At 41.2% G+C, this 11,697-nt stretch overlaps 1 protein-coding gene across 1 annotated transcript; it reads right to left on the bottom strand.

The window, feature by feature from the left end:
- Positions 1 to 652: 652 nt before the first annotated feature.
- Positions 653 to 4,462, bottom strand: LOC149817270 (alcohol dehydrogenase 1-like). The gene is made up of 10 exons (XM_089986714.1): positions 4,161 to 4,462; positions 3,548 to 3,684; positions 3,321 to 3,367; positions 2,531 to 2,856; positions 2,320 to 2,402; positions 2,129 to 2,204; positions 1,981 to 2,042; positions 1,691 to 1,786; positions 1,174 to 1,335; positions 653 to 1,053 (listed from the first exon to the last, which is right to left on the bottom strand). The coding sequence occupies exons 1-10, from the start codon at positions 4,192 to 4,194 to the stop codon at positions 937 to 939; spliced, it is 1,140 nt and encodes a 379-aa protein (XP_089842840.1). The 5' UTR covers positions 4,195 to 4,462; the 3' UTR covers positions 653 to 936.
- Positions 4,463 to 11,697: the final 7,235 nt, after the last annotated feature.

Genomic DNA, 11,697 nt, shown 5'->3' with positions numbered 1-11,697 from the left:
CATTCATCCTTCTAGTTGGAGTAGCGAAAGACACTTCGCTCATTCAGTGAGAGTTATCTTAGGCCTGTTCATGACCGTCCGTAGTTTCACTAGGTCATGACGAGCGAAGATAGATTCTCTATTAAGCAAGTTTATTGCCAGATAAACTAATTTTTCACTGATTGTATATAGGGTAAAGGGCTCGCTCCGAGGGCAAAAGCTTTAGCATGGCTAATGATTCTGGATCATATTCAAACCCTTAATAATGTCAAAAAATGAGGGCTTCAATTTCCCAGCATGTATATTCTTTGCAAAAAGGTAGTAGAGGACACAACTCACCTATTATGGATTGCCCGGTAGTTCTAGACCTGTTTTTTCAAACTTGGGGTGCACCGTTTGTTCAAACTCGTTCAGTTCTATTATTTGGGACCAATTGATTAGTCCCATGATTTTACGAAACAAAAAAAAAATGGAGATTATTGTAACGGGTATAATTGTTTTCATCATGGTGGGTGATCTGAACCGAAAGAAACAATATCTTTTTCAGGGGCATCAAATTCGATTTTAGAAGGCTAGTGTGTGTGGATCTACTTGTACTCTGAACTGTGCACAGTCACCATCCAATATTCTGTTGGATGTATTTTGGTAATGTTGAATTATGAACACACACATATGAAAAGCCAAAAAATTGGGGAATGCATAATATGAACAAAAGGTTACAACTACAAGTTCACAGCAATGTCCTGTTCTGGCCACACAGAATAAAGGACAAATAGAACTTAAGAAAACAGCCCAAACAAATACAAAACTCGACTCTTATTTCAAAAAAAAAAAGACACAAAACTGGAACCTGTAGTCATGCGAAAAAAGGCCACCTATTCGGGTGCATCACAGCAACACAAATGCATTCCCTACTTTTATTTATATCTTCAATTGCAATACTCCAGTCATGAATGCTTAATTCTCCATGCTGATGATGCAGCGAATGCCTTGACCACTAAGCATCAAATCAAAGGACTTGTTGATATCAGCAAACGAGACATGGTGAGTGATGAACTTCTCCAACTCAAGCCCCTGCAGCCATGATTTTGGATACAAACCAGTGACTAAGGAATTCGATTTAGCATGTCTGCTTGTGAAGAAATGAATAGCCACCCATACTGTTTCTTATAGTGGAACAGGAAAGGAGCTTACCTTCTTCATGTATAGTTCCACAACCTTGGGGAGATCGGTGCGCGGCTTGTAGTTGCCATAGAATGTTCCCTTTAGAGTTCTCTCGTTCAAAAAGTTCATTGGGTGCGTCTTGAACACAGCATCTTTGCGAGGAACACCAACCAGGACGGCCACACCCCACCCCTGTGACAAGAATTTTGTTGTAGAAGATCAAGCCACTAATGGAGCAAAAACACAGGCAACTTATAGTTTCCAGATCATCCAATCAGAACATGTCAAACAAAGGCAGGAAATAAGCTTTTAGTAAGTACAGATGTTACAGATTATGTTTTAAATGGAGGTGGAGATAGACATTCTAGATTTTTTTTTTGTATAGATCCCTTGCCCATGAAGATCTTGGCATAGCAGGATTTTCGAAGTCATCTAATTATCAAATAGTAACTTTTAAGAAATTACAACTTTACTGAAGATAAAAGCATCATAATTCCTTTTTGAATTGAGGATCAGGTAGGCAACAATTAATATGACAGTTACTTACATCATGAACACATTCAAAGGCAGAGATCATGGCATCAATGTGTCCGGTGCACTCAACCGCCCTATCAACACCACCGTTTGTCATCTCAGCTAGCACCTAACAAGGGACCAGTAATTCAATTAGTCAGCATTCACAGTTACTCTGCCAAGCTTAAAAACGTGCATCCATGAGCTAAAACAAGTACACATATGGGCTAGTTATAGATTTGTTAAAACAAGTACATTCACACCAGAGAGAGGAAGAATAATGGAACAGAGCATGTAAAAGAACTGGAGTTTCTAGAAAGAAACCTCTTGAACAGGTCTGTCATAGTCTTTTGGGTTGACAAACTCTGTGCAACCAAACTTCTTTGCTGAAATCAAAGAAAAACAGAAAAGGGTCAGTAAGCTACATGTGAAATCACAGAAACTGAACCATCACAATGCCATTGTTGCTTACCTTCTTCAAATCTGTCAGGATTCAAATCAATTCCAATAATCCTTGAAGCACCAGAAACTCTTGCACCCTCAGCGGCCTAGCAAGATGCATCAGAAGGACATTCCATCAGAATAAACTAAACAAATACATATTTCACAGCAGAACAATGAAACGGCCAAAAGCTATCAAAGTAGAAAAGGGAAAAAACTTACAGCAAGGCCTACAGCACCCAATCCAAAAACGGCTACAGTTTGACCCTTCTTTGGTTTAGCAACATTCACAGTAGCACCAAATCCTGAAAACGTGATTCAATTAATTATTAAACAGGTAGAAATTACTTTCAGAAAACCACTACGTTTAAACAAAATAATGAAAAAAAAAATCAGAGGATGTCCGGAAAAAGCAGTGAAGCGATTTTATTACCTGTCGAAATTCCACAGCTGAGGACACAAACTTTGTCAAGAGGAGCTTCTGGGTTAACCTTGGCAAGACAACCCACATGCACAACTGTGTATTCACTAAAAGTGGAGGTACCCACAAAGTGGTATATGGGTTGACCTTTAATGGAGAACCTTGATTTTCCATCAGCAAGCATCACTCCCCTGTCTGTGTTGATCCTGAGAAGATCACACATGTTGCTCTCTTCTGATTTGCAATGAGGGCATTCGCCGCATTCCCCAGTGAAGACAGGGAGCACATGATCACCAGGCTTAAGTTCTGTCACACCTTCACCAACACTCTCAACAATCCTGCCAAATTACAAATCAAGTTTTAAGGGTAATAAAAGAAGGAAAAAGAAAAGAATGACGAAGGAAAAGAGAATGATAACGGTAAACGTGCAATTAAAACAAATTACTCTATGAAGCTCCTTCAATCAATAAACAGTTTAAACAGAAACTAAGAACTTTAAGGGAAAGTCTGGATCAGGAGAATCGCTTATGGCGAAATGAAACGAATTGGGGGAGAGATTTATATGACGGATCAATTTGAATTATGAACACATTCATCAAGAAAGGAGCCACAAAATGCAGGGAAGAAGAAAAGGATCATACGCATATCCAAAAGAGCATTTTAGAAAATTTTGATTTCTCCTAGAAAATTACAGTACTAATATACAAAAAATAAAAAGCAACCACGATATCATGCACAGTACATCATGGCGTCAACAAATAAAAAATATCAAATATAAAAAAAAAACAGGAAAACAACTCACCCTCCAGCTTCATGACCAAATATTCTAGGGAACAAGGGTGTTTGCCCCTGCATTGCAGAAATAAAAAAAGTACATAAGTCAAAGGAACCAGTATTGAAGAATACTATTAGTTACCACCGATCTTCACAAAACAAGAACAATGCATCCATCATTTACTTTTAAATCTAATACTAAAAAGAAGATAAAGACTTAGACATAAAGAAGAAGATGATGATGATGAAAACTACCTTTGCTTCCCAGAAAAAGACATCAGTATGGCAGAGAGCGGTGTAGAGGATCTTGACCCTGACTTCCAAAGCCTGAGGTGGAGCTACCTCAACCTCTTCAATCACCAAAGGCTTGCCTGCCTCCCATGCAACAGCAGCTACCCACCAAGACCCGAAAACACAAACAAGAGATTAGATAAATTCGAAAAAGTTAAAAACAGAAGGTAGGTGCAGAAACTACAAAGATCTCTTCATTTCCTCCTCCAAAAACCTCATTTACGTGATCTCCCCCCTCAAAAACCTCATTTAAGAAAACCCAAATTGTTTTCAGCTTCCACCTCACACCCACTATAAAAAAAATCCATGTTTTTTTCCTTTTAATCTCAAATCCCACAAAAAGATGAGAACCCAAAACACCAAACCAACAAAAACTACATCATTTTCCTCAACACCCACCCACCCAAAGAATAGGCAAAAAATTCCTTTGTTTCTTCGCTTCTCTCCGATCTCTCAAAAGCACAAAAAGTGGGAAACCAGCCAGACCGCAGACCCCAACAAAGATTCCATTACGTCCCACAAAACCCACCAAGTCGAAAAAGACGGATCATTTAAATTTCAGAGAAGCACTCCCTACCTTTGCATTTGATGACCTGACCAGCGGTAGCCATTTCTCTTCAACACCCAAATGAAAAGCACCCAACAAAGAGATCGAGTGAGAAAGAAAAGAAAACACCGCCTCTACTGAAACAGTCGAATTGATTCGATGGACAAAGCATTGGTGCTTATGGGTATTTATAATTCAACACAAGTGGGTCTCTTTCTCTCTCTATAGAAAGAGATGGGCACTAGAAAGAGAAAAATATCGTGTTTTTTCTTGGGGAGTAGGCAACAGGAAATACCGCTTGGATTTGTTTTCATTGGTTTGGGCATTTCGGGGGCTACCCAATCCGCTCGTGGTTTTACCGTTTTTGAATTCCTCCATCCAAATCTTCTCGCACTCAACAACAACTAAGGCCTTCATCCAAAACTATTGGGGTCGGCGATATGAACTAAAAAAGAAAATTATTTTGGGTATTCCACATAAATCATTCTCCTCCCTTGTGAAGGACAAAGCATTCATATCTTTTCTTATCATCTTCGTCCAAGTCTTTCTAGGCTTACCCTTAACTAATATATTTTCTCATTTCTTCATCTTTCTAACTGGAGCATCATTAGGCCTTCGCCGAATATATCCAAATCACTGTAAACGATTTTCTCTTATCTTATTTTCAATAGGTGCAACACCTACCTTCTTACGTATCTCCTCATTCTGAATCTTATCTTTTATTGTATTTTCACACATCCATCTAAGCATCCGCATCTCAGCTACACTTATTTTTTGAATATGATGTCTCTTGGCAGCCCAATATTCCGTACCATATAGTAAAGTGAGCTTAATAGTCATCCTATAAAACTTTTCTTTTAACTTAAATGGTATTCTACGATCACACAACACTCCAGTTGTACTTTTCCATTTCATCCACCTAACCTTTATCCTACGATTTACATTTTCATCAATTTCTTCATACTTTTGAATGATGGATCCCAAATATTTGAAACAATCATCCACTGGTATTTCTTGCTCACAAAGCTTCACTACACTCCCATCACTACTTCGTTGCTTACTAAATCGACATTCCATATATTCAGTCTTACTCTTACTCAACTTAAAAGTTCTAGCTTCCAATGTCTGTCTCCATAATTCTAACTTAGCATTAATCTCAGCTCTAGACTCATCAATCAAAACAATATCATCAGCAAACAACATACACCATGACACATTTTCTTGAATTGATCTCGTAAGCTCATCCATCAGTCAAAAGAGCACTCAACGAAAAAAAATTACTTCTATGTCACAGGGACACTTCAACATGTTTCGTGTCGCGTCCCCTTAAATATTGTTTTTAATAAAAAATTGCACAAAAATCACGTGTCTTCTGTCCCTTGGTTAGGTTCAGGGTGCCCATGGACCCATTTGGCTTGTGCTTGACATGGCTCGGGGAGGTCATGGTTCATGGACCCAGTGTCTATTTTTTTTTATAATCAAGGAAAAGCTTCATCGAGAATTGAGTAATTCAATGGGTTTGTGGAGTGTCAACGGGTCCGATTTACCTGAACATAATTTGGACCAAACCCTATAGGGTTTGGGTATGCTTAGGGATGGCAGTGGATCAGGGGACAACGGGGACCCGCCCTACCTCGCCCCGTTTGGACCGGGGATGAAGGGCATGAAACGGGGATGGAGGTGGGGATGAAGGTTAAAATCTATCCTCGTGTGGGGATGGAGGCGGGGATGGACTTACTCTTTCCCCTACCCCGCCTTGTCCCCATCTCAATCGTTGCCTTTCCTCGCCCCACACTATCCTCAATCCTTTAAGGAATGACTATAGACTGAGGGGAAACAAGCCCTGCCCCACCTCACCTCCGTTTGGACCGAGGATGAAGGACATGAAACAAAGATGGAGGTTAAAATCCACCCCCGTGTGGGATGAAGGTTCAAAATTTGAAATGGAGCGGGGTAGAGACCTTGTCCCCTGCCCTGGTCCACTGCCATCCCTAGGTATGTTGACAAATAATAAGACCTTATTAGAACCAGGGTCCAAACTTGATGGTCCAATTAATACATGGATCCGAGTATAGTTTGTTAAATTTTATACCAATGTAGTGGGTTTGGATAGAGATCCAGAAAATCTAAATCACACAAAGGATCAACTATGAAGAAATTTTTGAAAAAAGAGAGAGGATATTTTGGCCTCATTCCAGCCAGGGCCACCCTCTGTGAGCAACCACTTTGTTGGCCTCCTCCTGTAGCTACTCTTTATGTATTGTCTCTCTCTTCCTCCCTTCGGTTCTACTATGAAGGAGAAGAAGAGAAAAAAAAAAAAGAAAGGAGAAAAAGAGGAAGAAAGGGAAAGCAAAGAGAAGAGCAGACCTCAGCCCCGCTATTGCCTTCGTGTGATGCCACTATAGTGCCACCAGAGCTACAACCACTGCTCCACCGACTGTGTGGGCCCTGTTGCCGCCAGGCAATAGTCGTTGTTGAAATCGTGTCACTTGCATCATTGTTGCACCACCCATGCTGGAGTTGTGCCTTTCGTTCTTGTTGTCATGTACTGCACCACAAACACCTCATTGTCGTTGTGTGCTCAATGCATGGTTGATGAGAGGGTGTTGTATGTTCTCCTTCGAAGATGCACTGTTTGCTACCGTGCGTGTTTGGGGGTCCGAATAAGCGTCACATATATAAGCATGTAGGGCTCATATTCTCGTGTGTGTCAGCATCACTTAGCATCAGAGTTCAGTGTGGTTGCAAAGACTTAAGTACCCTTTCTTGCTATTCTCGCTATGAAACGACAATTTGATAAAATGACAAAAATGTCTTTCATTCAAAAAAACAGAAACAAAAGTTCAAGAAAAGAACAAAAATGTCCTCCATCTAGAAAGTCGATGATGATGTTAACTCTTGAAAGTCCAAACAACGAAACGAACCTGAAGCGCTCTGTCTTTCTTTTCCGTTTGAACTTTTCATCTTCATCATCTTCTTCTTCCTTCTCCGTGAAACACTGTAAAACCCTTCTCTCTCTCTCTAGAGAAGAAATTAAGAGAAGCAAAGTGTCGACGATCCGATGACGATCGTCACCCTCTTCCTGCTAGCAGTGGTTGGAATGCTGCCCTCATCCAAACGGGCAACCAACTGCGGTGGCCCCTCCACCACCTTTGAGGTACACCTACAACGAAATCTTCCTCCAATACACCTACAACGGAGTCTTTCAAAGTACAATCCATCTACCCCTACGTCGGCAATACTTTCGATCAGAGCTATGCCTTCTAGGCCACCTTGACGCTCCTCAACACGGGCATTCATCAGGTTCTGGCATCGCGAGGTCCTCATCTTGACCTTCGGTGTCGTGCTCTCCGACAGGACCCACCTCCCCGCCAACGTCGGGAATGGCACGCTCCTCTCTGGCTTTCCCGTCACGGACCTTGCGGTAAAATAAATAGCAAATCGCTACGCAATTTTCATAAATCGCTATATCGAGTAGCGATTTACAAAAACCGCATAGGAAAAAAATGGCAAATCTCTAAATCGAGTATCGATTTACGAAAATCACGTAACAAAAATAAATGGAAAATCGCTAAATCGAGTAGCGATTTACGAAAATTGTGTAGCAAAAAAAAATATAAATCGCTACGCGTTGTTCGTAAATCGCTAAATCACGTTGCAAAAAAAAGGCAAATCTCAATGCGATTTTCATAAATCGTGTAGCAAAAAAAAAGTTTATCATTTTCTAGAATCATCGCTTCATGACACCAATGGCAGGAAAGAGTGTTACAAAAATTGTCAGCAAGAAACAACCGAAGGAAACAATAAAAAAGAACGATCGAACAAAACACAACGACTCACAAATTTACGTGGAAAAACCTCCCCTCAAATCTGAGAGGGAGTTTTTCCATGGCCGCCCAGAGGAAAAACTTTATTGCTCTTTTTCGACAATTACAAGAGGAAAAGAAAAGAAAGAATTTATACAAGCCCCCCAAAAAAATTATTTTGAGGGGTGCTGCCCCCCAAAGACCAAGAGGAGTCCTCTGACCCCCCTTCCTGTAAGGGCAAAAACTCTGAATCAGGCTCCACAACTCATCAAGTTGAACCATGCTACAGTCAGTGTGCAGGTCAGTTGGTGCTTGATGGAGCAGTGTAGGATCGTTTGCTGGATGTGCACAAAGGCAGAAAGAGAAGGGAGAGAGAGAAGGTTAATGTTCATGGCCTTTTTCAGGGAAACTCCTTTCTCGGATAATCCTGCAGTGCAGGGACTGAGTCTTAAATAACCATATCCGGGGTACTTAAGTCTTTGCAACTGCTCCTTTTCTAGAATCGTCATTTTATGGCACCAATGGCGAAAAGGGTACTTAAGTCTTTGCAACCACATCGGACTCTGACGCTAACTGATGCTGACAAACATGGGGATACAAGCTGCACATGCTTACATACGTGGCACTCATTGGGACCCCCGAACACGCACTGTAGCAAACAATGCGGGGGGGGGGGGGGGGCATATAACCTGCTTCGATGGTTGATATTACACTGGAGTGTGTCGAGTTTGAGAAATCCCTCAAAGGACATGATTGCAGAAGTACGATTCCTCGTGTTCTTTATGCATTTTAGAATAATTGTGTATAAAGATAGGGCAAGTTCTATCCTGACGTAGAACATGAAAAAAAGTTTTTTGAGGTTTTTAAATATTTAATTATTATTTGTAGTTTTGTAAATTTTTATTATAAAAATACTAAAAAAATATTATTTTATTGAGTATAGTTCACGTAGTTCTTATCGGGTTCGGGTATAGTTTCTCTTATAATAAACTCGATTAGAGCTGTGTTTGAACCTGATATCTTACCCAAAAATCTAATCCAAGTCTGATTCTACCTTAGACTGAACCAAACCCCACTTGTTGACACCCCTGATTAGGGGTGGCAAAATCTGATCCGACCTGCCAACCTGACCCGCCAACCCGCTTCTTAGCCGGGTTAGGGTTTGGCTTAAACGGGTTCGTGTCATAAACGGGTCGACGCGCCTAACCCATTTATTAAATGGGTCATGTTCGTGTTAGGGGTATGCCAATCCGCCGACCCGTTTGACCCGTTTAATAAACAGGTTAGGCGGGCAGGTCAACCAGTTTACATGAACTCGTCAACCTGCAACCCGTTTATATATATATATATATATATATATATATATATATAAACTTATTGTGTTACTCGGGTCGGTTATCGTGTCTATGTTATCGGGTTGGTTATCATGTCTATGTTATCGGGTCGACCTGTTTAATAAACATGTCATTGTGTCGTGTAATTATGTCGTGTCGACCCGATCTGTTTATTAAATGGGTTATTCATGTTGTGTCGGGTTACATGTTTAATAAATGGGTTGTGTTTGTGTTTGCCACATCCAACCCATTTAATAAATGAGTTGTGTTCGTGTTGAGGTATTCTGATCCGCCAACCCTACCCGATTGCCACCCTTACCCCAGGTCCCTGTACGGTAAAACTTCAGGTTAAGGATACAATTACCCATCCTGGTATACCTCAAATGTGATAAAGTAATGTCAGCCTCATGCACCAATGAGATTCGATCTAGGCCTTCAGCTTGACACAAGACCCTACACCACATGGGTAAGGTTACCAATAAGTATTATACCAAGTTGACTAGACATTTGGAGTTCATACTTCAAAACCCTTGATGCATTCTTTGCCATCGTAAGGGGGGCCTAGAGTTTACACTAATGAACTCGATTTTTTTTAGTTATACCAAAGGAAAAGACCTTTTTATATATTTATAATATTAACAAATTTACTATTATATTTTTATACATTTTTTTATATATATGCCATTATTTTCATGAGATTTTTCAAAGTTTTTTTTTCTACTTACCCTTAACGTATGAATGCCATAGATTTAATATTGACCCTGGTCTGCTTTGACCGTTTTGAGTTCACCCATCGAGGATTGCACTGGTCATGTAGAGGGGTGTCAACGGGTCGGGTTTGGTTTGGACCCAGATAGGACCAGACTTGGCCGCAATTTTTGGGTATGATATTGGGTTAGGACTCAAGTCTAATTGAACCTACCATAAGAGAAATCATACCCGGACACTGTAAAATACTATTTTTGTATCATTTTTACATTAAAAATTGTGGGTCTTAACTGAAACTCGGGTGGGGCCCGGGTTTGGTATAACATTTCATGAACTATAACCGGATCTATGTATTAATCAGGTTTGGTATGGGTCGGGTCTGGGTAAACCCAACCCGTTGACACCCCTAGTCATGTGGTCACGTGTCATGATCATTTAGTTGGCTTCAAACTAAATGGGATCAATCTTACCAATTTGTAAGAATCATTGCCAATTAGCCAGAACCGGCCGATTCGTACTGAATAGACTCAAAAACGATTTTCTAAAGGGCTGATTCAGTTTAATATTTTTACGGGGAATTAAAATAAATTTAATATAATTTTGAAACTTTTAGTGACATTTGTCATCTGATTGGTTAAAAATCAACCATTCTGATTGATTCAATTTCAAATCGGCCAATTCTTTGAGTTGTTTTCAAAATGGATTCAGACCCAAAACCGATTCTAACAACAATGAACTTACCAATTCAATGGTATGAGTTTACGAGCTCGTCGCCAACTTGGTCACGATGGGTAGGGATGGCAGTGGACCGGGAGGGGGGGACAAGGTCTCCACGCCGCCCCGTTTCAAAATCTGAACCTTCATCCTCGCAAGGGGATGGATTTTAGCCTCCATCCCCGTTTCATGTCCTCCATCTCCGGTTCAAACGGAGGTCAGGCAAGGCAGGGCCCGTTTCACCTCAATCTATAGTCATTCTTTAAAGGATTGGGGACAGGGCGGGGTAGAGAAAGGCAGGGATTGAGATGAAGATGGGACGGGGCAGAGAAAAGTGTAAGTCCATCCCCGATTCAAACGGAGGTGAGGCGGGGCAGGACCCGTTTCACCTCAATCTATAGTCATTCCTTAAAGAATTGGGGACGGGCCAGGGTGGAGAAAGGCAGGGATTGAGACGAAGATGGGGTGGGGCGGAGAAAAGCGTAAGTCCATCCCCACCTCATGTCCTCCATCTCCGGTTCAAATGGAGGTGATGCGGGGCAGGGCCCGTTTCACCTCAATCTATAGTCATTCCTTAAAGGATTGGGGACGGGACAGGGTGGAGAAAGGTAGGGATTGAGACGAAGATGGGGCGGGGCGGAGAAAAGCATAAGTCCATCCCCACCTCCATCCCCGCACGGGAATATATTTTAACCTTCATCTCTGCCTCCATTCCTGTTTCATGCCCTTCATCCCCGATCCAAAAGGGGCGAGGTAGGGCGGGGCTATGTTGTCCCCCGGTCCACTGCCATCCCTAATGGTGGGTTTGCTGTCAAACTCGGTTTAAGTCAGTTTGTTGGAGTCCTGACATAGTTTCAAGGCCGCAATCCTGGTCTTAGGTTTTGGTCCCAAACAAAACTCAGCTTAGACTTGGTTTGAGTTCATGCGGGTCAAAGATGTAAAAAAAAAAAAAAAAAGTATTGGTCAAAACCTTCTAAGCTCAAAAAAGCATATTCTAGAACTAAG

Source organism: Nuphar pumila, chromosome 14 (assembly GCF_984573655.1).
Source record: "Nuphar pumila chromosome 14, dmNupPumi1.hap1.1, whole genome shotgun sequence".
In the NCBI taxonomy this organism is placed as follows: Eukaryota; Viridiplantae; Streptophyta; class Magnoliopsida; order Nymphaeales; family Nymphaeaceae; genus Nuphar; species Nuphar pumila.
The sequence above is the reverse complement of the archived record's forward strand: the minus strand, read 5'-3'. Positions and strand labels throughout refer to the sequence as shown.